The sequence below is a fragment of the Pithys albifrons genome, chromosome Z (assembly GCF_047495875.1).
Source record: "Pithys albifrons albifrons isolate INPA30051 chromosome Z, PitAlb_v1, whole genome shotgun sequence".
NCBI classification, from domain to species: Eukaryota; Metazoa; Chordata; class Aves; order Passeriformes; family Thamnophilidae; genus Pithys; species Pithys albifrons.
The window spans coordinates 77213561-77228680 of record NC_092497.1 but is presented as its reverse complement, the minus strand read 5'-3'; the positions used below and the strand labels follow the sequence as shown (position 1 = coordinate 77228680).

General features: G+C 38.6%; 1 protein-coding gene across 5 annotated transcripts in view; it reads right to left on the bottom strand.

Annotated features, from left to right (window-relative positions):
- Positions 1–15120, bottom strand: part of SHC3 (SHC adaptor protein 3) — a 66167-nt gene that overhangs the window by 29348 nt on the left and 21699 nt on the right. For all 5 annotated transcript variants that reach the window (XM_071581177.1, XM_071581174.1, XM_071581175.1 and 2 more), the window contains 2 exons: positions 4190–4253; positions 1192–1311 (listed from right to left, as the gene is read on the bottom strand). In XM_071581177.1, coding sequence (XP_071437278.1) covers positions 1192–1311; positions 4190–4253 — 184 coding nt within the window. The remainder of the gene's footprint in view (positions 1–1191; positions 1312–4189; positions 4254–15120) is intronic.

Genomic DNA, 15120 nt, shown 5'->3' with positions numbered 1-15120 from the left:
TCAAATACTAGGCACAAATGAGAAACAATGGAGACCACAGCCAGACTAGGGATCTCTGAGAAAACAGAGGTTTCCCAGGCCTGCAGCACACAGAAAAATCTATCTCAAAAGGAAATATGTGAGAGAAAGATGAACAATTTTGTCAGCTCATAGAAAAGGCAAAACACCTAGGGCACTTTCTTAGTAGACCTAATTAACATCAAGTTCCTATGTTTCTGACTGGCAGTAACTGTCTTTATGAAAAGCACTGCTGTGTATATTCCATAGTAAGGCCACAAACTACTGCAACCAGCCATCGTGCTGCTCCCAGTGTCTCAGTACTCCCTGCAGAAGATTTGGATGCTTTCTAAATAAGGATAAGAATGAAGATAAAGGAATGAAAACACAATAAGAATAAAGAGGAAGGTTTTTAATAGACAGCGTGTGTATGCTTTCTTAGTCTTTAATCCCGAGGCTCTGAAGGACAGCAGGAATATTTTTTCCTCTCTAGCTGTATCTGAACATAAAGTTGGATGCCCTCATATGATATGTGGCTCACAGCAAACAGGACACCAGTCACTACATATGTCCATCTGCTTTCTCTTTATATACTCTGAGCAAGGATTTTTCTCATCTCATACATCATTCACAAGCCACTGTAGTGATTTCCCAAAGCCTGTCTGCACCTTCAGCACAGTGATGAAGAAAGAAGCTACTTGAAAAAGGCTGACTTTTGTCTCTGGAAGACTGGCCTTTCACTACATTGCACAATCCCTGAGACTGTATTTTTAGCAGCTCCTCAGAATATTTTGCCTTTTTAGAGTCTAAATGGAAAGAAAAGAACAAAATTTAGGATGCACATTCAGTCCTTTAGTTGGTTATTCAAAGTACATCGCTTTTACCACTCTGAAAGTTTGAAGTTGCACCTAACAAGAACTCCTGTGACCAGAAAATGACATTTCATGTCACACATCTTTTAATAGCAAAACCAATCTACCTGAAATATGGCAAAAAGAAAATAATTCATCAAAGCTGTCTTGAAAATCAAAATAAGCTGACTCTTACTATGGTTTATATTTAGTTTTCATTGATTTTATAGGCATTATTGAGGAATAATAACTTTGAGGAACTGAGTATTTGATAGATAGCAAATAATTGTACAGCAGGTTGTTCATCAAAAGCCTCACAAATTAATACAGAAGTTACACTCACCTGTTTCGTATCAGGATTCATTAGATTTAAGCTGGTGGTGGAGATATTCAACATTATGCTCATTCCTGCAAACTGAAGGTTGCTCTTTCCCAAGATGCTAGAAAGGACTTTGCTTGGTGGCTGTGAGGAGGTGGGCAAAAAAAAGCAGATTTTTATTCTCTGTTTATTTGGGACAACCTTCATTGTATGCAGGATTAGTGGTTATCTTAGAGGCTTCTAAAAGGTTTATGACTTTCAAAGAACAATTAATTACAGCAGCTGTTTTCCTCTGGAAATTATTTCTCATTTATACTACTCATCATCATGGCTAGGCTTCGTGAACAAAGATTTGGGAAGGGCTCTACCCACGTGAGTGTGCCCTTTGAGCCTGTGCAGTGGATTTTTTTAGGTGAGGCACAGCATGCGCAGAACTGACCCCACCATTTAACTCCTCAGGTTCATCTGCTACAGCCGAGCAAGCTTGGACAGTGACAGGGAAGTCCTCAGGACTGGAATCTACAGCCCCCGGTATTCCCAGGAGATCTCCCATACAAATACTGACTGGGCCTGACGCTGCTTAGCTTCCATTACTGCTACTAATGATACTAGCTAGGCATGTATTCTTCTACTCTTGGCCTAATAGAATAGGGGGGTTGTGAGATAGAAAAGTCTCATCTTCTCTAAGGGAGCAAGGAAGCAAACTAAGATGAATGCCTTCGGTCAGCATCTTAAAATGACAAGGTTCTTATTCTGTGAAAATAGCTTCCACTCCTGAAAAGAAATCCATTCCATGCATCTACTGACTTCTCTATCCCCTTCCCATGTGGGAAGTGGGACTCCATTCACACTGATGGGACGCTCACAAAATGAGATACAGAGATACAGATGAACTAGATGACCTTTAATGACCTCTTCCAACCCAAACCATTCTATGATTTTGCTTGTAGTCATCTTAGCAGTAGGTAAAAGCCCAGACATATGCTAAATAAAACCCCTGTATGCTGGTTACCACATGCAGCTAAAGATTACTCCTAACTCAGAGAATAAGTGAAAAGTGTTGGAATATAATAAAGGGGATGTAATAATTGAGATAACTTTTGTAGGCATTTCACTAGCTCTTAGGAGGTTTTGTAGCAATACAAGTTATGCTGTGAGAGCAAAATTCACTAACTTCTCACTTTTGACAGTGGTGGGGAGGCACACAGCTTCATGACAGCAGCCTAATGCAGGTAACTACAGCCTGCATAAAATCAGGCTGTTGAGCAGCAACAGACCAAGTCCTTCTACTTTCTGTACTTGCACTAGTGAATATTTATGCTTGTCATTAAGATATAAAAGCAAAGTTGGGACTGCGGAAGTGTTCTTCTGCTGTTGTATTTGCTTTGTCCTAAGCTGCCTTCAGGCTTGGGAAGTTTGTTCATAGCAGGATGGACACACCTGTGCTCCTCTAGTCCTTAACGTTTACATACTTTCAACATCTTTTCCCTCTTTTTAACTGATAAAAAAGACAATACCTATGTACAACTGCTATGTAACATTTGTGCGGCACTACTTTAATGCTGTCATGTTACAGAGTTAGTACTTCAATAACTTCTCAATAACACAATCTCTTACAAATATTCTTGTATAACTCCTCTTTCCTTAGTCCTTCCTTATTCCCAGGTCATGCCTAAGGATCACCTGTTTACAGTCTGGTTGAAGGATGAAAACATGGCCTCAGGAAGTACATGTCCCTTTGACCAAATAGATAAGCCATTAGTGAAAAAAGCATGATGCATGTACAGGCCAGCAAAAGAGACCTGTCTTTGACATTTAGCTAAATTTTGTTGCTATTACTTTTCAATACCTGGTAAGCAACATTGCTTCTAAAACCTGTAATATAGCTAGTTGTCTCACTATGTACTTGGAAGTCTAACTTTTCCAATCATTTTGCTTTCCAAAGAAAAAGATAATTTTGTCTTTACTTTCATCTTTACTTTAAAGTTTAAAACAAAAAGCCAGAGAACCAAGAAATGCCACTCTGATAAATTCAGTGGTGGGGAAACCATAGCCTTCCTTTCTGGGACAATTTCCAATTACGCTCTGTCATATGTTGTCCCATGTGCCTGATTTTACCAGGGGAAGATTCTCCACTGCAAACAAATCGAATTTCATCCCATCCCTTTCTACTGAGATTCTGCCTAGATGGTGAAGTATGTGGGGAAGTGGTCACACCTCTTCATTCACCTCCCTATTCTCTTCCTGTGCCCAAGAACACATACAGAGGATATAATTAATGACTTTCTATGCCTCTTCCCTTAGAGTCAGAAATACATCCCAACTTTGCTAGTAGGACTCTGGAAGAACAAGCAGCACAAGATTGTTAAGAGCCATCAGCCAAGACTTCTTCCACTCCCTGTCTGAAGATTCTAACTTCTACCACACAAATAAAAATAAAAGGATGACAGTAACAGTGTCAGGGACACATTCAACTCACTAGTGCTGGCCACTGAGAATCAGGAACATGAAAACAGCGTAGGAAACAAAGGATCACCTTATATATTCTCTCCATTTCCAAAAATCAGTTATTTCCAAACTCATTAAATGTCACCAGTAGACCTATACTCCAAGAACAGACTTAATCACTTTCAAAACTATGTATGTTTTTGGCTTCTGCACTATCTTTCAGCACCTTTTTCCATCATTTACTTATGCATTTTATGAAAAGACATCCCTTATGTTTAACTCTTCCACATGTGATCTACTAAAGAAAGAAAATAAAAGAATGGAGTTTCTACAGAAGGAAAATAAAGGTACAATCTTCATTCAAGATGTATTCATACTTCCAGATGTCTAAGAAAGCAGATCTTGATCAAAAGAGCAAGTGACAACATACAGTGGGTGAAATCAGCCAATACTTTAAATGATGAATGACCTTCAATTCTCAAAGCTGCTTAAAGTCAACTGCCTGCTGTGCCTGATCTCTTCTGTGCTGAACTAAGAAAATATAGTCAACTGCTCTACAAGAAAAGAAAAATACCTTTCGTTTCTTGAAGGTTCCTTTGGCACCAGGCATGGCTTCACAAACACGACCGATTGCTTCCCTAAAGAGACAGAAAAAAAGCTTTATAGCAAATGAATGTGTGGGTTTCTTCATTACACTTGAAATGCATTGGCAAGAACAGCTCCAGACTGTATTTCTTTTCACAAGTGAGGATAGTTAGCTGGTCAGATTTCTTCTCAAAGACAAAATGCTTTCTTGCACTATTAAAAAGAGCTTTTCTCGCTGTAAATTAGAATATTAGTCTTAACATCTTCTTCCAAATCTCATTTTTGTACATTGCTTAACACTTTGTTTTTTAATTCTTTTTCTTCTAATGTAAGATTTAGAAAGTGTAATTTTTCTCACCACTATACTATGCCCTCAAAGCAAAACCACCAGGCTTCAGATATTATCAGAACCCTAAAACACTCCTGGTAACATGCATGTTGTACACAATACATGTGATGGACAAAATTTTAATTAATGTCTGTTCAATACAATCTGAAGAATCTTTTAGTGGCCTTCATTTTATATTGCAAGCAAAATTAATACCATTAACATTTTGCTTCAGTTATATAATATTGCTTCATTCTTTCCATTGCACTTGGGTTGACTGAAAGAAATACATGTTTGAAATTTATTTGAATCTATACTCTTCCATTTCATAGAAGATTAACTGTTTATCACAAAAGTTCTGCAAATAATACTGCTACAAACAAATCTAATTTGTTTCAGTATTTAACAACTTTATTTTTGAATAGTCAATCTGGTCAGTGTTTAGAATTTGCTTCTCTGCACTTTGAGATCTTTCTCTGACCACTACATACAAAGCTATAATAGGCCTGTCCCACAGATACTGCAAACCAAAACCATTTCACAGGAATCAGTAAAGATGACTACAAACCTTGTTTTACTATTTTTAATGTGTACTGAGACTAACAGGACACCACAGTTAGAGACCAAGCCATGCAAATAACACAAATTTCATATAACAAACAAACAAACAGAAAACAACAGAATGGAAGACAATGAACCACAAGCTAAAGAACAGTCAGACTAAAACATAAAATATTTTAACTTTGTAACATATGCAGTGTATATCAACTATGCATCAGGTGACGACACAGGATCAACAAATGAGTCAGGAGAGAAATTCATATACTTATCAGTATTCAATGTATAACGGTTCATGAAATGTCACATATTGTATCTGGTTGCAATCAGGAATTGCTATGTATTTATGCCTTAGGTGCTTTTACCTACAGCCCAATCCAAAGTTTGAACTGCATTAAAGAATCATATGAATTTATTGTTTTGGGGACATAAATGGTTGTGCGGGTAAGCAGGTCTTGAAGCAGGTTTATAGTCCTGCCATTCTGAAGAAGCGTGGGATTTATAGAAAGGGACGGTCAGAAAAGCTTTCAGTCACACAGTCCTTACTACAGGTCTAGAAGACAGCTTGTTTGTTCATAGCTTGTATTTTGTTTTTTTCCCCCTGACTACATCTGTTTGTCTAATAAAATTGCTTTTCACAACAAAACCTGCCTTGCATATGCACTCAGACCATTATATCTACAACAGCACTCCATTTCACAGTTCGGCCCTTGTAGTTAGTTCCCACATCTACACAATATTTCTTTGACTCCAAGTAGGTGTTTTAGTTAAAGTAGTCATTAACTTTTCTTACAGAGCAAGTAAAAAGTGGTTGGTTTAAAAAGGCAGCCCTGATGCATCTTAGAAATAAAGCACAGCAAGCATCATGCACAGTGATCACCATGATACTGAGACATAGGTTAGTCCTGAAAACATCTCAAAAGAAGAAGAATTCACCAAAAATACTTTTCTTTGACTCAAGAAAAACAATCAGACATCATGTTTTACACAGTCATCCCCTTTGGCTCCTGAGCTAAAACTTGGGGTTTCCTGTCTCTTTCCTCCACCAAAACAAATCCTTTGGAGGCAATGGGCTGGGCAGTCCAGGCCAGTGACAACCTCCAGCCCACTTCTGGTTTTCAGACTCATGCTTCTTGCTTCACCAAGTCTGCCTTAGCTTCCCAGGCATTTTGGCTGCAAGTTGCTCTTTGTCTCCTCCAGTGGTCCAACTGGCACATTGAGATATCTCACAGGTTTTGCCCCTCACAGAAAGGATTTGTTATTTCAGCGATATGAACTTTGCTTTTATGGGTAAATTTGGATGAAACTTCCTGTCTTATTTTCCTCCACCATGTTCTTTCTCTAGTGGCAATATGAAATAAAAGAGATTTTCAAGCTACTGGATCTGACAATAACTATGTACGATCTTGTAATTTTCTAGTATAGGGTTGGGATTTATAGTGGGTTTGCTACTCTCTCTTCTGTCTGCCAGCTCTTCGTAACCAAACATGAAGTGTGTTACTCAATAGATTCACCTGACTCACGGACCTTGTTGACCAAAACTGCTACTTGGGCATAGGAAAGGAAATGCTGAAAAGGCTGAAATCCAAGGCAAAGATTTGGCAAGGCAGCCCTGGTGACTCCTTGTACACTCTTGTTATAGTTTGAGCTGGCAAAATGCCAACTGCCTGGTACCCAGTCAAAAAGTCCACTCCCAGAGCAGGAGAGTGAGGGAAAACAGCAGAAACGAGGCTTTAAACACAGTGAGGGTTTTATATTTATACAGAGAAGAGGAGAGCTTAACACAGAATATGAAATAGCACATAGTGACAGGAAACAACAACAGGCTCACCGAGGTCGCCCCAGCTAACAGGTGAAACTCCAAACCAACCAAACCCCCTCCCCAGAGGAAACCTCCCAGCAAGAGGGAAAGAGGAATTAACAGGAATGTGCTCACGTCCCCGGCTAAACAGACGTGCCGACCGGCAGCAGGGCCTGATATCAGCAGTCAGGGAGCGGGAACCGTCCTGGTCAGAAGCACGGACCGAAGAGAGAGCGAGACTCCTCCCACCTTGCTTGTTATACTCCCCGACACTTCCTGATGATGTCAGATGATATGAAATACCTCTTTGGCTGCTTAAGTCAGATGATACCTGTCCCCTCTAATCTGTGTCACAACCTTTGAGGCCTGCTAAAAACTGAGGCCTAAATGGGGACCTATGCTGACTAAAGCCAAAACTACTACAACTCTGAGTCGGCAGACCAGGGAAAGCATTGAGCAATGGAAAGGCTGGGCCATATTTCCTCTCACTCAGCAACAAAGTTCTATATATCTTCCAATTATCTGCCTTCCTTTTAGTAAAATATCTCAGTTTTTCTGAATTCACTGTTCACTGTGGGAATACTGTAACTCTTCAGCTTTTGAAACTCTATGAATACTAAAAGTATTCAAGCAACTGCAGAGTTCAAGTCAACAATGCTTTTAGTAAAAATGCTGGGAACTTCAGAAAATACATTCATAGAGTAATTCTGCATAAATAAAGTCAGAGTGTCCTGGTCTCAACTGTTTGCATACCGGCAACAGAAGGCACAGTGTGCCTTCCTGTGTGGGAGTTATGGGGTCTAAAAGAAGTATCTGAAGAAAATAAGAAAAAAAAAAAAGAACAGCCGAATATCTGCCACTGCACTGATAGGCACTTTTTCCAAGGGCTACCAAGATGGTTAGAGAGATGGATCTCCAGCCTAATTGGGATATCCAGCCTGGAAAAGAGAAGGCTTTGGAGTGACCTAAATGCAATCTTCCAGTACCTGAAGGAAGCCTTCAAGAAGAAGACAAACTTTTTACAAACTTTTTACATGTAGTGATAGGACAAGGGGAGACAGCTTCAAACTGGAAGGGAGTAGGTTTAAAAAGAAATTCTATGTTGTGACAGTGGTGATGCACTGGCACAAGTTGCCCTGAGAAGCTGTGGAAGTGTTCAAGGTCAGTTTGGATGGCCTTGAGAAATCCCGTCCAGTGACAGTCATGGAATTGGGTTGGAATTAGATGAACTTTAAGGTTCCCTCTAACCCAAAAAATTCAATGAATCTATACCAGTTCCCAGATCACTCTGGGATGGGGAAGTGGTGTGTTTAAACAGGTAGCCTGTGATGTGCAAAAGATGGCCTAAAGGTTTCTTTTCAGCTTGCAGTACAGGGCAGATGTAAGGGGAGTTTTTTTCAGCAAATCAAATTTGCAAATGCCTCAACAGCACAAAAACCTGAGCCACAAATCAAGCCCAGGAACAGATACTGCTGCTATACTGAGAGTGCCATCACCTGACTTGTGCATGGAAACACTTGCCTGGGAAAGGCAAAAGCAGAAGTTTTGTGTATATCTGCATGGCTAAATGTTACAGTTTGGAAAAGTTGGATGTGACTACATTTGCTTCCTTTACAATCAGAAAGTTACTTGTAGACACACATTACACCTTTCTAAGTCACATTCTGTTTCATTAGTTAGGCTCAGATAAAAACCAGTGAGAGTTAGGCTGATCTCATGTAAAATTAGTGACTCTGCTGTCTGCAGTAGGGACCACATGCTGAGTAACCCTAACCTAAACCTGCCCAGAAGTATTTTCTGCTTTGCAGATGGTCATACTGTGGAGCCTATTTCTTGGCACAAAAGATGCTGCATATTTTGAATATAATTTCAACATGCAAGAGTATCCAGTAAAAAACTACCAAAATGCATTTTCTGAAACTGACCTATTCTGCTTTAAAGTGACTTGACATCTGAGAGAGAAAAAAGACATTTGACATTGCCATTTTGTTCCATTAAAAAGCCTAATCCATGATAGCTTTCATAGCTTTAGTGATATTTTATTCTGTTATATAAAGTAGCCTGGTCAGGAAACTCAAATCTGCTCCTTTATAGAACACCATCACAGGAAAATACTCTCCACTCTTGGGATTTAAAATATTTTTCAATTGTGATGTTTTGTTGCTGTTCTTAATTAATATGACTCAATTGATTAAAACACAGAAATTTGGAACTCATATTTCAGGAAAATGACAGGGATATACAAAGACACCACAGATTTTTCTCAACATATTTGGAAAAAATAAAGCCATATCAAATTATGAGACTAGAAAATGTGACTTGCTTTTAGTCTGAAATGTTTTGTATCACAATACTTAAAACCTACTAATATTCTTTTCTTAAGATATTCTAGTATCCTGTAGTTCCCAAGTTTACCTTTTCCACCTCCAGAGCTTAGGACTTTACAGGATAAAAAAATCAGACAGTAAAAGGCAGATTTTCTAGTGAAAGCATGACATGACTGGAAGAATTGTACAGAAGGCTTACAATTATTTCATAACAGTATTACATCCCTGTCAATTTTAATAATTTTAAAATCATTACCATATATTGTATCAGTATTTGCTGAGGAGAAACAGAGTCTCTACTAAATAGAAAAATAACTTACTTTGGAAAAAGAAAATTAAAAAAAAAAAAAGGAAGAGTCCAAAAATACATTTTCAGAAATCTGTTTAATAATTGAAACATTATTTGTTCATTTGCAAAACCAGCAAAACAAGCATGTGCTGTCTGCAGTAGCAAAGGGGACATTCACAGGCTCTGTAGAGTAAACCATTATATTACTGCTTACAGAACTTTAAATGTCAACTTGCAGATTGATCATGTCTGAAAGATGTATGGCTGAAGAAGTAGCCAAGGAGTATGAACCGCAGGGTGTAGAGAGGAAGGGGGTGTAAACTCTGCAGCACAGATGCACCCACTTCCATGAATTCAAAGTACCATGCAGGGAGCACCCCTTTGGGGAATCCCCACAAGAAAGTGATGCAGAGACCAAGTGATACCATTTGTCACACCATCCTGACAGAAGAGAAGCCTGTCTTTATGGGAAGCCTGGAAGAAAAGTTTTATGGAATAAGGTGACATCAGCAGATGTGTCAAAAAAGCCAATGTGACATCACTCATAGAACAAGGAGACAACAACTCTTCTTTTTCTTTTTGTCAGCTCCTCATTTGGTTTCTTCAAGTGGAGTTTTTCACATGTAGAAAATCTACAAACAGAAAATAAAAGGAAGTAGGCCAACTTCATTTTTGTTTTATGGAATAAACTTTATACAGTAAACCAGTTGACTTTGGCAACTGTCAGATGTAGAGTACAATATGGCATTAGGTATTTATTATGCAGTCTACCTAATGACAGCTATGCTCATGTGTCTTCAATGTGAGACTTCCACTAAACTCCTGAGAGAAATCAATGCACTTGTAAGGACTCTCTTTACTGCCAAAGAAACTTTTAATCCATTGGTATGCTCAATGACAATTCTGTTCTCTGTATTTATAGACGACCTAACTTTAAGGAATTTTTGAGACAATTTCTGTACAAGTTGTACCTTCTTTTATAACATGCAAGTAAGTTTCAGAAACCCAGTTTCATTCATCAGTAACAGAAAAGTCTACCTGATCTTGATGATTTCTTCCAATAAAGTAGTTCTGAGCAATGGTCTTATTTTAAAAAACATAGAGTGAAACTTGTTTATTCAGCAGCATACCTCATTCAGATATATCTCTTAACTCCACCTTCGTACACAGCTTTTATGAACATGAAGTAGGACTACATAAAACCTGGACATTGAACGCAATCCTACAAAACCTTTCTTATACACAACCCTCCATCTGTCAACAATATCGTCATTGACACCTAAAAAAACTAAAATAACCATGTACTTGAAGGTAAAGCAGCTCTGTAAAGCAGCTCAGTCCCTTAACTTCTTTTGTGACCTTCAGGTCTTTTTCCACTCAACCTAGTATGTATCCTAGTACTGGTCAGAGAAATGGAGAGAGAGAAATTAAAACTGGTTTCTCTTGCTAAATAAGGATCATAGTAACCTCCAAACAGGGTCCAGCCTCAGCTCATTTACTAAGGTATCTTCTCCATCAAAGAGTAGTCCATATCAGATATTTCAAAGGAAGACATAGGAAACCTTACACAAGTGAAATAAAAACATTTAGTCTAACAAATCTTTTTCTCTAACCACTAATTGGCTTCATGTCCAAAGCAGGACTTTGCAGACTGATATGTTACAAAAGCTGTTTTTCTATTTAGATTATTAAAGTCCTAACTCTGCCCTTTTGAATAACTGCATAAAATAGATAACATTTTATAAATATACGAGTTGTATTTGCCAAAAAGGACTGTCTGGAGGTGAAGAACTGTCTTATGTGACTGGACATGTCATGTGAATGACACTCGAATTCCTTGTGCCATCATTTCTTTGTGCAATCAAGCCGCTAGGTGCTATTAGGAGAATGTGAGGAGGTTTCAGTTTCCATGTTTCTAGGCAGTTACTAACTTTGTACTGAAATCTGCATTTAAAACATGGTAAGACCACTCTGCCTCAGGTCCTCCTTCTGCAGAGCCATGTGGAGTCACCAGCTTTCTGTAAATCCAGGGTACAATTATATGCATACCTGCTTCCCTGACTAATTGGCTTTCAACTTTTCACCTTCTTCATCCCCTGAGAGGCCCTTTGTTTTCTTAAAATAGCAAGTGAGGTCAATTAATTGCTCTCGCTCCAGCTTTACATTACCATGCATTAGTGAAATTACTCCAAATACTAGGTAACATTTTCCACACTAATACTACATTGAAAATTAAAGATTCCATTGTTAGGCATACAAAATCCTATTTTATACTACCCCATTTCTGTGCTAATGACAGTTTACCCAGCAAATGTAAATAATTCTCTATCAGGCACTACAGCTGTCAAAGGGTGGTCCTGTGCTGTAAAGGAGAGCACTCTGGACTCTGAATCCCAAGGACCTGAGTTCGAGTCTCAGTGGGACCGTCCCCTGGGCAGTTAAATACCCCCCTGCCATCCCATTCTGTCAGATCTCAGATGCTCAGCAGGGTCAGCCCCGGTTAGTACTGGGTGCTGTGACAGTCCCGAGGACTTCACTGTCACTGTCCAAGCTCGCTCGGCCGTGGCAAATGGAACCACAGAACTTAAACGGTGGGGCCTGTTCTGTGCACGCTGTGCCTCACCTATAAAATCCACTGCGCAGGCTGGAAGGGCACACCCATGTGGGGAGAGCCCTTCCCAAATCTGCATTCGTGAAGTCTGGCCATACATACATACATACTATAGCTATCATTGTCCCACTTAGTGGTGTGCTGTACAAATTATAAGGGTGTCTCCATCTACTTCTGAGAATCATGCTTCCTGATGAACTGAGCAGTAGTCTGCACCCTGTGCTTCCCAGTTTTGACTCAGACATAACTGTCCACACTTCTTGCTTCATAAGGATGTGTATCCAGACTGCAGATCTGCCATCCCCTAAGCACCATTACTTAAGCACAATTCCACATCCAGAGTACATATAACATAAAGCAGAGATTAACCACACTCACCTTCTAAGCAAGACAGCATGTTAAGAAAGACACTGAATATAGAATTCACTGCAGATAACATATTACATATCCACCTTCAAAAATCACAGGAGAAACATTCTTCCTTTTCAATGTCTTCCATCCTTTTTACAGTGATGGTTGCTGACAATGGACTTCTGCAAAGAATACAGATATAATTGAAACACTTCATCAACTGAACTTCATTCATATTGTTTAGGATTGGTCTCAAATCCAGCTCTAAAATTTGGACTTCCACCATCTCTATTCCAAAAGCTTGGGATATTGGCATGAATGCATTTTGTTTAATAATTTTATTGATAAAGTTGAGCCCATAAATTTGGAAATGAATTCCTTTCCAATAGTGCAGCCCAAAACACGTAGAGATGGCTGGGATTAGAGTTTGGATTTGGGTCCAATGCTGATATGAAGTATTTCAGTACTCTGATCTACTTGCTATTAACAGAGCATGCAACATAATGTTTTACGTAGAATGGAGATGTGTGACTTTGTGATGTGGCATGCAGGAAACCAAGGTCATAAATGCCAATGAAAATGCATCCTTGTAGTCCTAACCCAGATGTACAACAATGCATGCAATATCTAATTCAAACCAGAGTGTAACTCGTGCATACAACACAGAAGTGAAGACTCACTACAATAGAACAGCTTCAAAAATAAACATACGAACATATTACATGACCTGCAAACACTGCATATGTTGCAAAAGAATTTTACCTGAATTTTAATTTTTTTTTTAATAAAAGGCCCAAAGGAACAAAGGGCCTGGCCACAGATGCTTAAGAATGACCCTTTCAGGGACGATGGTGGTAGGTTTAGATGAACCTTAACCACTTGCCTCCTGTGGTTAGCTCAGTGGTCTCATCTGCTAGTCTTCCTGTTCCTCCATTATGTTGAAAATTAAATGCTTTTGTTCGTCTTGCTGCTCAAGAAAGTCATCTTGACTTCACATGTGCTACAAGAATTATCACTGGATAATAAATGATGCAACAGATGGATTCAGCTGGCTTCCATTTATCATTATGTATAACTGCTGACCCTTGTCTTGTGCATCCATTTATTTGCTCAAGAATTCACATGACATTACATTCATTACAGAAAAGAATAAGTACAATACAAGTGATTATACTACTCTAGTTCTTCTCTTCTTGTGAGAGAATCTTGAGACTTCAAATGCATAATGATAAGAGGAAAAATCTACTATAAATTGTGAACAGCTGTTCGTTTTCTCAAATCAGTTACAAAATTAGGATGATACCTTTGCAAGGCACCACCAAGGTTGTTAAGATCGATGAAGAGGATGATGTGAAAGTGCTTGCTCACTGCTTTCACACAAAGATAAACATATTGGTGTGAGTTTTAAAGTTTTAATTTACAAAAAGTGAAAAAGCAAACCAAACACAAGTTACAGGCTAGGTATAACAGCATTAGATGGCATGAACTGACATTTCATGTGACTGCAATACAGACCAAACTATTTACACTAGGGCTTCAATGCAGTTCCTCAAATTGAAGCAAAAGTTGTTCATTTGTTAGACAGGACCATGCATATACACTGGTGTATATGCTTTCCTAATGCATTACAACAGCTGTGATTTTAGAAGCCATTCAAATTATGTGGGCAACATTTTCTTATTGATTTCTTATCTCTAACTCACTAGAAAACTGAAAATCCTAGCCCAACTTTTAAGTAATTTCTAAATGTTCACTCAACATTTAAGTGCCATTTACAAGAACTAATTCGTTTAATCACAGAGTTGTCTGTGACTGGGATTAACAGTTTGTCTAAAATAATACCCAGAGTTTTTTCAGTAGAGGCAGAGACTACATATCTCACCTTACCATGACTAAACCACACAAGTTTTTTCTTTCAGTGGCTTATCTTACTTTGGGATTTTGTTCATCCTGAAGGCTAGAAGAGACATAAAGTCATATATGCAATAACAAGAATACAGAAAGAAGGCAAAGGTAGAATTTCTAATGACTGTCTTCCTATGTTTGAGCTCAGAAATAAGGAGAAAAAGTAATGAAGTAAAAAAGCAGGCAGGGAAAGGGACATGATGCAGTGCTAGAAGGGCAGCAAGTGTTCTGTACATGTCAAACATAATGCTTTGCTTATTTAGGAAGAGATGCACCCAGACTTTCATACTAATTCAGGTAACTTGACTAATTTTTTTTCTATCTGTTTTTAAATCATATTTAGTAAATAGCACATAATGTCAGAAGTCACATCGGCCCAAGACACATCACTTTGTTCTGTGACTGGATTTGCAAGGTCTTGGAAGAATAACAGATCAAACAGGTTTGATGAATGAAGTAGAATCAATTTCTCCAGTTATAGGAAACAGCACAAAGAAATTTAGATAGCAAAGCTTTTACGGTAGCTTTGTATCTAGGTTGCTCAACTGATGCAGACACAGCTACCATTACTGTATCTGTAGACCCAGACCTCAATCACACTGCATCGGAACCCATCAGGTTTAAGGGACAGTTTCCTGGTGGCAGCTGCTCAGAAATCAGTAACGGTCATACTTAAAAATAAATGTATGACATAATGGACATAAATGCAACACTCAAGTGCTTTTATTTTATTTGTAATCAAAGGGCTGC